Source organism: Myotis davidii, unplaced genomic scaffold (genome assembly GCF_000327345.1).
Source record: "Myotis davidii unplaced genomic scaffold, ASM32734v1 scaffold964, whole genome shotgun sequence".
Taxonomy (NCBI): Eukaryota; Metazoa; Chordata; class Mammalia; order Chiroptera; family Vespertilionidae; genus Myotis; species Myotis davidii.
This window is the reverse complement of record NW_006298351.1, coordinates 2,546,684-2,558,301: the sequence shown is the minus strand read 5'-3', so window position 1 is coordinate 2,558,301 and position 11,618 is coordinate 2,546,684. Positions and strand designations below refer to the sequence as shown.

Here is an 11,618-nt window from a genome sequence, read left to right as displayed (position 1 = left end):
GCCCCGCAACCCAGGTACATGCCCTTGACTGGAATCGAACCTGGGACCTTTCAGTCTGCAGGCCGATGCTCTATCCACTGAGCCAAACTGGTTTCGGCCATGTTTCTTCTTAAACAGATGCTCTACAAACATCTACTGAGTAAGAAATGAAGGAAACAGAAAGGTCAGTGAGAAGACTGAATGGATGACAGATGCTACTGAGCCCCAGACCCAAATCGCAAAAGCACTGTGGTTAAAGCACAGCTTCTGAGTCATGCAGACCTGGAGTCCAAGCCTGGCTACACCTCTCTGTGCCTGTGTGACCTTAGGCAAGCTTCTTCACCTCTCTGAGCCAGTTTCTCATCTGCAAAATGGGGATAATGACTACAACCCCCTAAAGGTGTTGCGGTAATTAAATGATGGCTACAAAACTGTAGCAGAATGCCCGGCATATACTAAGAGCTCAAAAACTGTTTTGCCTTTATTCTATGCCAAGAAGTAAAAAGAGAAAGAAATCTTTCTTCTTCTACTACCACTTTGCTTGAGATCACATAATTTCTTTTTTTTAGGTTTATATTTCCTTTAATTCTTGCTCTTGTACTTGGCTTGTGATCAGGAAAAATTAATAAACATGGATCCTTTTCTCTTTTTTGCTTAATCCCATCACATCATTTCTAAGCATAGTTTCCATCTAATCCTTCTCTGAGATTAGCTCCCCTTTTTATTACTGCAAATTGGACATCATTGTCCTTCTATAAACCTTCTATAGACATCTCCAGCTCATCCAAAATGGAACTCACCCTCTTCTTTTTCAAAGCAGCCCCTCCTCAGAGTTCTCAATTTTCATGAAATGGTATCAGAATTCTCCAAAGTTTGGAGCTGGGCACTAGGCTGGGACTGGAAGCAGTCTGTGAGGAGGACTAGGAGCCAATCAACTGCCAAGTCCTGGCAATGAAATCCCCAAACCGTTACATGTTTCTATTTCCTGCAGACCCACTGCCTCTGCCTCGGCCCAAATATATATGGAATGAATGTATCTCAGCTTTGACGCTTGAGCGAGTTACTTCACTTCTCTGGGTCTCATTTTACTGAACTGTAAAATGGGAATCAACAATCCTACCTGAAATTGTTGTTCTGAAGGTTAAAAGAGATAAAGTTTGTGAAAGTGTCTACTACAAGTTCCCTTTAAAAGGCACAGATGTTCAAGACATAATGAATGAAATGAGGCCCTTACCTCCCATCTACAAATTCTCCAATATATTGGCTCCCCGTGTACTGCATGGCGCCCGCCAGTTTAGCTTAGTTTCCAGGCCTTGGGACCCCGGAGCCTCAGTGTATACCGCCTCACTATGACAACCAAGAGGGGTGGGCGGAGCCAACGCGGTCGCTTAACTTCCTGCATTGCGCACGCTCCCTGGCTCGCAGGAGCGCAGAGCAGTGCGCCTGCGTGCCGCCGGCTGCGCATGCGCAGGCTGTAGGCGGCCTTCCGCGGTCGGAAGGGGAGTTCAAGGAGACGGGGGCGACGCGGCTGCGGCTGCCTCGTCCGGGTCGGGGTTACCGACATCATGCCGGGGATAGTGGAGCTCCCTACTCTGGAGGATCTGAAAGTGGAGGAGGTGAGACTTGTCCGGGAAGCAGGCAAGCGGGGCATGTGGCTGAAGTTTCCCGGTCCTGGGCCCAGCCCCGCTTTAATTCAGCGGACCCTGGGCCCAGGCCCCTTTACCCCCAACCCCCCAACACAAACAGGTCAACCCCCCGTCCATCCCAATGGCATCATTGTAATCATTTGCAAAGACCTAATTTCCAAATAAGTTCACATTCAAAGGTACTAGGCTTTGGGACTTTGGTATTGCGGGGGAGGGTAGACACAATTCAGCCCAAAATGAGCAGTATCCGGACTCAGAGGAAGGGCATTCCAGGCTGTAGACAGAAAATGAGCCAAGGCGTCGAGCCCCCCAGCGACCTGCTTCTGACTGTAAGTTACAGTGGGTACTTTTTATTAAGCACCAACCAGGGGCACTTTACTTACTTCATGTCACTTAATACTCAGACCTCCCTGCGAAGTAAGTATGCAGCCCCGGCTGCTCACAGGGGAAGGAGAGAGGCTCCTTACAGTAGCATCGTCGGTGCAGAGTGCATTAGAATGGAGGTGGAAACCCGCAGGAAAAGGAGATGGTTTTGGAGAGTGAAGTTGCTAACAGCTCTGGGGAGGTGTTCGGCAATAGGCCATTTAAAGCACTCAGTTATTCAAGAGGTACAGTTCGAATAATTGCCGTATGAGCATACACTGGAAAACAGCAGGCAATGTCCCTGCCCTCATAGAGCTTATAATCTAATAAGGAGACGTTCGAGGAGCAATGACAGCACAGGGTAGCTAGCGCTGGAAGTGAAGACAGTATAATACCAAGTATAGCAGACCCGAGCAAGCCTTTCCCAGACGCCAGGTGGGATTTCCGAGCATCCTTCCAGCGACACCGAGGAGGGATATGATTGGTCTCGCCATGTTGTCAGTTAGGAACAGGTCATGAGGGAGGACGCGCTTTGCCCAAGGTCACCTGGCTAGTTAGTGGACGAGCTGGGATAGGAACCCAGCTCTGATTTTAAAAGCCATGCTTTTAAGTGACTCTTTGGGGCAGACCCTTTTCTATTTAGGAAGACAAGTGCTAGGAGGCAGCCAATCAATTGTTGGTGGGAAGCAGCAGTCGCTGAGCGGGAAGAGGTAGCTGGGCTGAGGCAGGACTGGGAAGCAACCTGCACAAGGCCAGACTAAGAATTTTGGACCTTATCCTGGAGGTGAGGCGATGTGGGGAGGTGGAAGGTTTTAAGGCAGAGGAGTGCAGGGTCAGGCAGAAGAAAAGATCAGGCCACAATGAAGGAGAGAACAGCAAGACTAAAATTAATGTGCCAGAAATTATATCCCAGGCACTGTATTAAGTGTTTTTACCCCACTTAATCTTGTATGGCTGTGACAATGGCAACTTTTTTTTCTCAGATGAAGAAATTTTTAGTTGTGTTCAGGGACGTTATAAAGTGAAATTTGCTAAAAGGTGGAGGTGGGGGGTGAGTGCTGCCAACAGTCAATCTTTTGTTTCTTGCCCCACTGTGAAGCTGGCTTGCTCTCAACTTGCTGTATTTTTCATTGGAACTTTACTTTGGTACCACAAACATCTGAGGTTTCACTTTCTGCAACTATTCTATATGTAGAATACATTTGCCTTTAGGCTTCATCATGTGATTTGGGGAGGTGGAAGGTTTTAAGGCAGAGGAGTGCAGGGTCAGGCAGAAGAAAAGATCAGGCCACAATGAAGGAGAGAACAGCAAGACTAAAATTAATGTGCCAGAAATTATATCCCAGGCACTGTATTAAGTGTTTTTACCCCACTTAATCTTGTATGGCTGTGACAATGGCAACTTTTTTTTCTCAGATGAAGAAATTTTTAGTTGTGTTCAGGGATGTTATCATAAAGTGAAATTTGCTAAAAGGTGGAGGCGGGGGGTGAGTGCTGCCAACAGTCAATCTTTTGTTTCTTGCCCCACTGTGAAGCTGGCTTGCTCTCAACTTGCTGTATTTTTCATTGGAACTTTAATTTGGTACCACAAACATCTGAGGTTTCACTTTCTGCAAGTATTCTATATCTAGAATACATTTGCCTTTAGGCTTCACACAGTTAAATTGAGAAACAGGTAATCACATAAACAACTAAAATAAAAGACAGTGTAATTAAATGCTATGGAAGAGGGGCAGACGTGGTTTAAGAGAGTATGATTTGCAGTTGTCGCTAAATTCTAGTCCTAACTGCTCAGTTACCTTGATTAGTCACTTTTAGCATTTGCAGACACCGTTATTTTATTTGTACGATGAAGTGATTCCAGCTGTAGAATTAATTTCCTGAGGCTATAAAGGGAGCAGAGCAAACACTTCTTGGGCATAATGTAAGAATTATAAGCAGAGATGGAGTGAAGAGCTTTCTGAGCGAGTGTAGGATCTGAGCAAAGGTAAGGAGATGGGAAAAGGCAGGGGTCCAAAAATGGGTTCTGGGACCAGGGAGTTCCGTGTTCTGAGAGAACAGCAAGAAGTTCCCGTTTGAAGCGTCATGGGTGATTGGGATCCAGAGGCTTGAGTACCCACAGGAAGTTTAGGCTTTATGCTTCTGTTAAACCCGAATCCTTCCAGGCTTTTGTTAATTTGTTTCAGTAGCAGAGTAAACTAAGAATTGTCTTTTAGGAAGATCACCACAACAGCTCTGTGAAGAGTGGATTGAAGAGAGGACAAGAAAAAGAGGGAGACTAGTCTTGGTGGCTGTTGACCCCAACAGTTATTTGGTGACTGTGCATAGAGAGGAAAGAACAGATTTGTTTAGAATTGATCAGACTTAGCCAAAACTTAGGTATCAGAAGCAGGAAAGGTTGAGGAGTCAATGTCAGATTTGCAGCCTGACATTGGGACCGAGGAAGCCAGAAGGAGGATGAGATTGAGAGGCAAGTTAAACACATTTTGGACCTCACTGACTTTTGAGTGATGGTACACCCTATGGAGAAGGTAGTCAGCAGCTTGGGCTGGAAGATCCTTGTACACATTGGCAATTTTCCGTAAAAAACACAAACTAATACTTATAATGTGCTTTCTGTGTGCTAGGCACTGTTCTCAATATATTAATCCTAACAGCTCTATCAAATAGGTACTATTATTCTTCATTTTACAGAAATTAAGTAAAATATAAGTCATAGTATAAATTACGTACTATAAAAAGAGGCGCTGACGTGGTTTAAGGAAGAGAACAGGACTAGATGATTGGTTGTAGTTGTAAGACTTTTTCTGCCTCTTTTCTACACCTGCAGAGAACATAAACCTGTGCAGTGAGGCTGTTGTGAGGATAAATGAGGAAGGAGGTTGAAGTTCTGTGTTCTGTGAGACAAAGGGAGCTGAATGAATTTGATAGGGTATTCACAGTGAGCAGCTGTGAAAAAGGATGTTGTTTCTGTTGGAATTCATCAGTCTCAGTGAAGAAGCAGGTGAGGGGAGATGATGACATTCTGAAGTTCTGTGCCACCTCAGTGATAGTGATGTCATGGGAAGAGGCCTGGTTGGAGGTCATTCTCTGGATTCCAGCTCTGTGGTTTCCACTGACCTGCTATGTCAGCTTGAGCACATCTTTTTCTCCTCAGGTTAGAGTCAGTGTGTGGCTCTCATTCTTTATTTCCCTGTGATAGCATATGTTACATGCTCAGCAACATGGGTGTATCTAGATTTTGGTAGGACCTCGACTTTTATAGGAAAGTAAAGCAAAGAATTCCGTTGTCTTTTGGGGCATGATAGCTATGAAGGCATTTGAGTTATTAAATCAGCCATTTAAAGATATTTTAAGGCATTTGACAAAGATATAAATATAGCTAGCTTAATTTTTAAAATTATATTAAGTTTTAAAAAAGTTTGCGTCTTGATTTTTATTTTTCCAGTTCTTTATAGGTAATATAGCAAAACAAGTGTGTACCACTTAATTAACCTTAATAAACACTTATTAATACAAAAATTTTACAGATTTTTAAACAAATTTACTAGCATTGCCATGGCAAATTTCACTTATATCATAAGTAAGTAATTGCTTTGATAATTGTAACAATTGTAATATTAATAGACATAGTCATAACTTTATTTTCCTCTTTCTGTAGTATATAGATGAATTACTCTCTTCATCTTTCTTTGCCTTTTAGTTTAGTAATATAAGCTAAGCTGGGTGAAATTCATAAAATAAATTATATAATTTTTATTATAGAAATAATAATTATAAAATTTTCACATAAAACTCCTTAATAAAATATTTGCAAATAAAATCCAGTGGTATCCTAAAACATAATATACTGTGAGAGCTAGATTTTATTCTAGATACAATGGGTCAGTTTTAGAAAATCTATTAATGCTCTGCCTTACATTTATAGATTAATGAAAAGGAAACCTGAACATTTCAGTCTTTCCTCATGGAGAAAACATCAGTAAAACAAAACCAATTAGGATCAGAAAGAAATGTTCTTAATGAGGAAAATCTAAACAACAATATCGCAGACACTAGCAGCAAATGTCATTCCAAACTTTGAAATTAAGAAAAAGGCATGGGTGCTGCCACCATCACTGTTCATCTGTGCCATCCTGGAGGTCTGGGTCCGAGCAATAAGATGGGAAAGAGAACAAGAAAGGAAGGGTAAATACCAGAAAAGAGAGGAAGCAGTTTCTATTTGTAAGTAGAATTTTTTTCATTAATTCTCTTGAGTTTTGCATCAGAATTGACAAGAGTTCAGTAAGGTATAGCTAGAGAGAAGATGCAGTGTACACATAAACAGTAACCAATTTGAAAATCTAATAGAAAAAAAGATCCTTGTTAAAGTACTGAGGAATGAACAAGAAATGTGCGGAGTTCCTCTGTGAAGGAAACTAACCAAGGGACACAAGAATGACCTGAATAAGCGTAGTGACATACTGCATTCTGGATGAGAAGGCATGATTCATGTATTCTTACCTTATTTGTAACTATTGTATCCCCAATACCTGGCACAGAAGTGAATATTCAACAGTTACTTCTGCTAGACACTATTTTGGGTGCTTGGTGAACCAAAGTAAATGTTACAATTTCACTATAGTTTGACATCTTTATTGGATCTGTGTTGAAAAATCCATATCCTCTTGGACCTTACATTTCTAGCAGTCACACATAGAGTGACCACTGATGCAAGCTTACATGAGATGATTAGAGAAAGACTCTGAGGTGGAAAATTTGAACAGAGACCCAATAATGTAAAAATGCTCTTTTAATTTAATATATAACTAAATTTAATGCAGTTCCATTGCATATTTTTTTGTGTGTGTGTGGAGGGCGGTGTTCGTCTGGAAGAATAGCCAATACAATTTTGAGAAGGAAGAATAATGGGAAGGATGGTCCTCCCAGACAACAAAGTGTTCTGATAAGTTATAGTAATGAAAACATTGTGGTACTGGCCCAAGCAAAGGTACCGAAAAGGCCAGCAGGCCGTGCCTGCAGCAGCTGGTGGATAGCCAGGTGCTGCTCAGTTCCTGTGAGCCGCTGTAGCTGCCCTGGTGCCTCAGGAAAGTACTGGAATCAAGTGAGACTGGCAGTTGTAGGGATGCTACCTGGGATATACTCAATAATTTTTAAAAATTCACATTTTTTAGTACTTTATTATTAGTAATAACTTGCTGGATGACATGATCGTACTGATGCTTTCTAGCCTCTCATCTTCTGTGATTGTGCAATCTTCTGGGGATTTTAGATATCTTTCAGTAGAAAGATATCTCTACTTTTAGATATACTCTACTATTCTGGCACCTGTATTAGTTAGGTATTAGCTAATATTCTTGTACACTCTGATAGTCTATCACTTCTGGTGCTGGAGAGGAGACTCATAAAAGCTTCCCAGGGTTGGTTTCTCCCATTACACCCAGAAGCCTCCGTCTTTCTTCAGAGCTTCCTTCTTTGTTCTACAGACTAAGGATTCTGTTAGGGCTGCCATTTCCATGTCTAAATGGGGATATGAGAGGGCCATGAAGGTGTATAAAGCCATGGATGTGAAAGAGCTTTGTGATCTCCAAAGCAGTGTAGATAAGATCATCAAGGGTCATTAGGGCAGTCCCCTTGTCTTTACTTTTTTTGGCAAAGTCTTAACAGCTATCTTTGTGTCCCCTCTGTTTTGAAGCCTGAGGTGAAGTTGAGGAAGCCATGTCCTACTCACAAATCTGTGGTCTTTCTCCCATTGCTCCTTTCCCCAGGTGAAAGTCAGTTCAGCTGTGCTTAAAGCTGCGGCCCATCACTATGGCGCTCAGTGTGACAAACCCAACAAGGAGTTCATGCTGTGCCGCTGGGAAGAGAAAGACCCGCGGCGGTGTTTAGAGGAAGGCAAGCTTGTCAACCAGTGTGCTCTGCAGTTCTTCAGGTAAAAATCTTTGCACATCAGTGCCTAGTTGATTGAACCATCCAGGTATATGTATCTCGGTGAACATCAGCTAATTAAAGGAAAGGATCATTTTAGTGACTAATGTTAGTAGGCAGAGCAAGTCTTTGAAATCAGAGAGACCAAAGTAAGTACACAATAACTGATAGTTATTTTTGTTATTTGTTTTTATTATTTGGCAAGTTTTTAATCTTCATGAATCTCAATTTCGAAATTATGGAATAATACCTATCTTATACAGAATTGTTAGGAAAAATTTGAAAAGGCACATAAGAACAACTCAGCTCAGTGCTCGCTAGCAGGTATCCCTAGATTGTTATCATGGCCATTACTACAGAACACACAGGATGGAAAGAAAAGTGTGTTCAGAGTCAAGTTTTGGGTAGGCCACTGTGCTTCATAGCAGAAAGCCTAAAGTTGATTTCTGAGTAGGTGGTGCATTTTTGAATTTGTTTTTATTATTTGGCAAGTTTTTAATCTTCATGAATCTCAATTTCCAAATTATGGAATAATACCTATCTTATACAGAATTGTTAGGAAAAATTTGAAAAGGCACATAAGAACAACTCAGCTCAGTGCTCGCTAGCAGGTATCCCCAGATTGTTATCATGGCCATTACTACAGAACACACAGGATGGAAAGAAAAGTGTGTTCAGTTTTGGGTAGGCCACTGTGCTTGATACTATAAGTAAAAAAATCCAAATTGTAGTTGTAGAAAAATGGTTTAACAGCCATATTAATCAGATCTCTACTAAAAGGGATTGGAATTTAACTCCAAGGGTTTTGGCTCATGCAACTGTTAAGTCCAGAAATAGGACTGGCATTGGGCAGGGCTGGATTCAAGGCCTTAAATAATTTCACAACAACGTGATGTTTTTTCCTCTCCTCCCCCAATCTCTTAGTTCTGCTTTTCTCTGTCAAACTTATTTTCAAAGAGACCCTTTCCTTGCTATAGCAAAAATAGGCACCAGCTTTTCCAAGCTGCTATGCCACTTGCTTAGCAGATGTAGCCACAGAATGCCAATTTTTCAGTAATATGAGCAGAGGTCCCTGGACTGACTCTGATTGGCCTGGCTGGTTGACTTCATATGCTTATCTTTGAATTAGTTGTGTTGCAGGAGATAAATGCTATGGTTGGTCTGGCCTGAAGTGGGAGTAGACTTAGCTTCATCTAAACCACATTGCTGGGAGATAGGAAGGGTTGTTTCCCAAAGGAAAATTAGAAGGATGTTACAGAAGAATGGGGAATGACTGCTGGCTAGGCAAAACCCACAGATGTCTGCTAAATGACGTTAGAGGAAAAAATCAAATTTTGTCACATAATGGCTGGTTTTCTTTTTTTGTTTCTGCTGTCTTTGTCCACATGCAAAGATATTTTTGTGGTTAAAATAGTGTGTCTACATTTTAAAATTGATTTTTCACTTGAAACTGTTGGGAATGTTCTTTCAGGTTGTTATATTCTCTTCATGGTCATCATTTTTACTGACTATATAATATTCTATTGGTGGATAAACCAACCATAATGTACTTGACCAAATCCTATTATTAAACATCATTGTTGATTCCAGCTTTGATTGTTTTGGACAGATCTGCAGTAATTACCTTTGTGTGTAGATCTTTTTCATTTTTAAATTAATTCCTTGACATAAATTTCCCAACAGTGAGATTATTTTATAAAAGGCTTTAAACATTTTTACATCCTCAGCACTGAATCTTGGTATACCTCACCAGCATTACATATTGTATAAATATTTGGTAGGTACAAAATGGTATTCTTGCTTGAATTTGCATTGATTTGATTTCTAACATTGCTTATTTTTTAATTTTTCTTCAATTTTTTTTATTAAGAGTTTATTTGAGCCAAAATTGACAACATTGCCAGGAAGCAAGATCTTAAATACTTCCAGTTTTTTTTATTTTCTGAGAGAACTTTGTCAAAGCATTTCTCGTTTGGCACAGAGGTAGTACATTGAAGTGGGAAATATTTGTGTGTGTTTTTTTCTTTTTTAAGTGGGAAATATTTGAATTTCACGAGTTCCTGAGGTGTCTAATTGCCTCCAGGAGAGGAATTTCTCATTGTTGAAGTTGCTTCTTGTAGGTATTGGTAGATGACTATAGGATACGGGTGCCAGGGTGCCAGAGCCCAGAACAGAGACTAAGTACCAGAGTAGTGGTTTGCAGACCTTCTTCTACAAAACTCCCATTGGAAACACTAGCTCACTGACAGTGATTTGCAGTATCACTTGCGAATCACTTTTGTGCACCATGGAAATCCAGCCAGGTGTGGCTAGAGGTAAATCAGAAGAGTTCCCTAGGGCTTTCATAGTCCTTCCTTCCTGTTGCACACCCCATCACCCCCAAGGTTATACTTGTTATACTCAGAATACCTGCAAAGGGTACATAAGAAACGGATACCAATGGAACCGAGCAGAAATACAAAGCAGATTTTTCTGTTTCCGTAGACCATCTCTGAGGTTGTTTCTGAGCCATGATAAATAAGATTCCTATGTTGGGTGTAGCTAGAGTCTTGGAATATGACAAGCAAGTGGTTCAAAATTATTCTTTTGGGACAGGAGATGTTCTGCATTTCTTTCATGGCCTCAAGTAAGGCTTTTACATAAAATAACAGTATTTTATTTATGCTTTAGTTTGCATTTACTTGATTACTAGGAGAGTTGAACAGTAAGAGAAGGGGAATTCTGCAAAATAATTAATATGCTACTTTGCTTCTTCGTAGAGAGCACCAAATATAACTTAACTTTATTACTGACAACAGTAATCTGTTTTTTGTTCTGTGCATTAATAGAATGAGGACCTTGAGCTTTTGAGGAGTGTAGGGCATTTTGCCTCTAACCTGAATGCTCCCAGGATCTTCTGCTTGGTAGTTTGTGTATTTGCTTTTTATAATCTGTCTCCTTTGCCATTATCTTTCCCCTCTGACTTCTATCTGCATGCCCATCTCTGCTTATGCCTCTGTCTCTTCTAAACTTGCTAAGTTGATAATCTTTAGAATTGGATCTAAAGAATAAATAGGCTTCAAGTGAGGAGATCTGTTCCTATTTCCCCCCACATTTCTGTTTTTCATTGTTTTGCGAAGAGCCCCCCTAACCTACCCTTCTTTTCCAGGCAGATAAAGCGTCACTGTGCAGAACCTTTTACAGAATACTGGACCTGCATTGATTATAGTGGCCTGCAGCTATTCCGTCGCTGTCGCAAACAGCAGGCAAAGTTTGACGAGTGTGTGCTGGACAAGCTGGGCTGGGTGCGCCCTGACCTGGGAGAGCTGTCCAAGGTAAAAAGGGTGTCCTGCTGGCGTCTCACTCTGCTCACTTTCCCACTAAGGGGAGGTTAAGGCTGGAGGTGGTCAGAAAAGGGTTCTTTGCGAGTACAGGTATGATGTGAGAAATCCAAATTTACCTAACAGGTTAATTAGGGAGTGATTATGCACAGTCCCGAAGGGAGTTTAACAGAGATGCTCCTTTAAATAGATCTTCCAGCATGTGCAGATTTGTTTGTGGGTAATTAACTAATTGAAGAACAGAAGGGAGTAGATGAGGATAAACAAAGTGTTAGGGGACAGACACATTGTTGGTTGAAAACATTGAGGTTATGGTGGAATTCAGTGGGGAAATAGGAACGGGGTTATGCCAGATTTTTCAGGAACATACCTACGGTAAACA

The 11,618-nt window shown here is 41.1% G+C and overlaps 2 protein-coding genes across 2 annotated transcripts in view; one reads left to right on the top strand and one right to left on the bottom strand.

Moving 5' to 3' along the window:
- MORN5 (MORN repeat containing 5) overlaps positions 1-1,367 on the bottom strand; it is a 23,954-nt gene extending 22,587 nt beyond the window's left edge. Inside the window, exon 1 of the mRNA XM_006774007.2 lies at positions 1,214-1,367. Within this exon, the coding sequence (XP_006774070.1) occupies positions 1,214-1,260 (47 nt within the window). The 5' untranslated portion in view covers positions 1,261-1,367. The remainder of the gene's footprint in view (positions 1-1,213) is intronic.
- Positions 1,368-1,413: 46 nt separating this feature from the next.
- NDUFA8 (NADH:ubiquinone oxidoreductase subunit A8) overlaps positions 1,414-11,618 on the top strand; it is a 13,971-nt gene continuing 3,766 nt past the window's right edge. Inside the window, exons 1-3 of the mRNA XM_006774006.2 lie at positions 1,414-1,595; positions 7,757-7,920; positions 11,065-11,230. Of these exons, the coding sequence (XP_006774069.1) occupies positions 1,545-1,595; positions 7,757-7,920; positions 11,065-11,230 (381 nt within the window). The 5' untranslated portion in view covers positions 1,414-1,544. The remainder of the gene's footprint in view (positions 1,596-7,756; positions 7,921-11,064; positions 11,231-11,618) is intronic.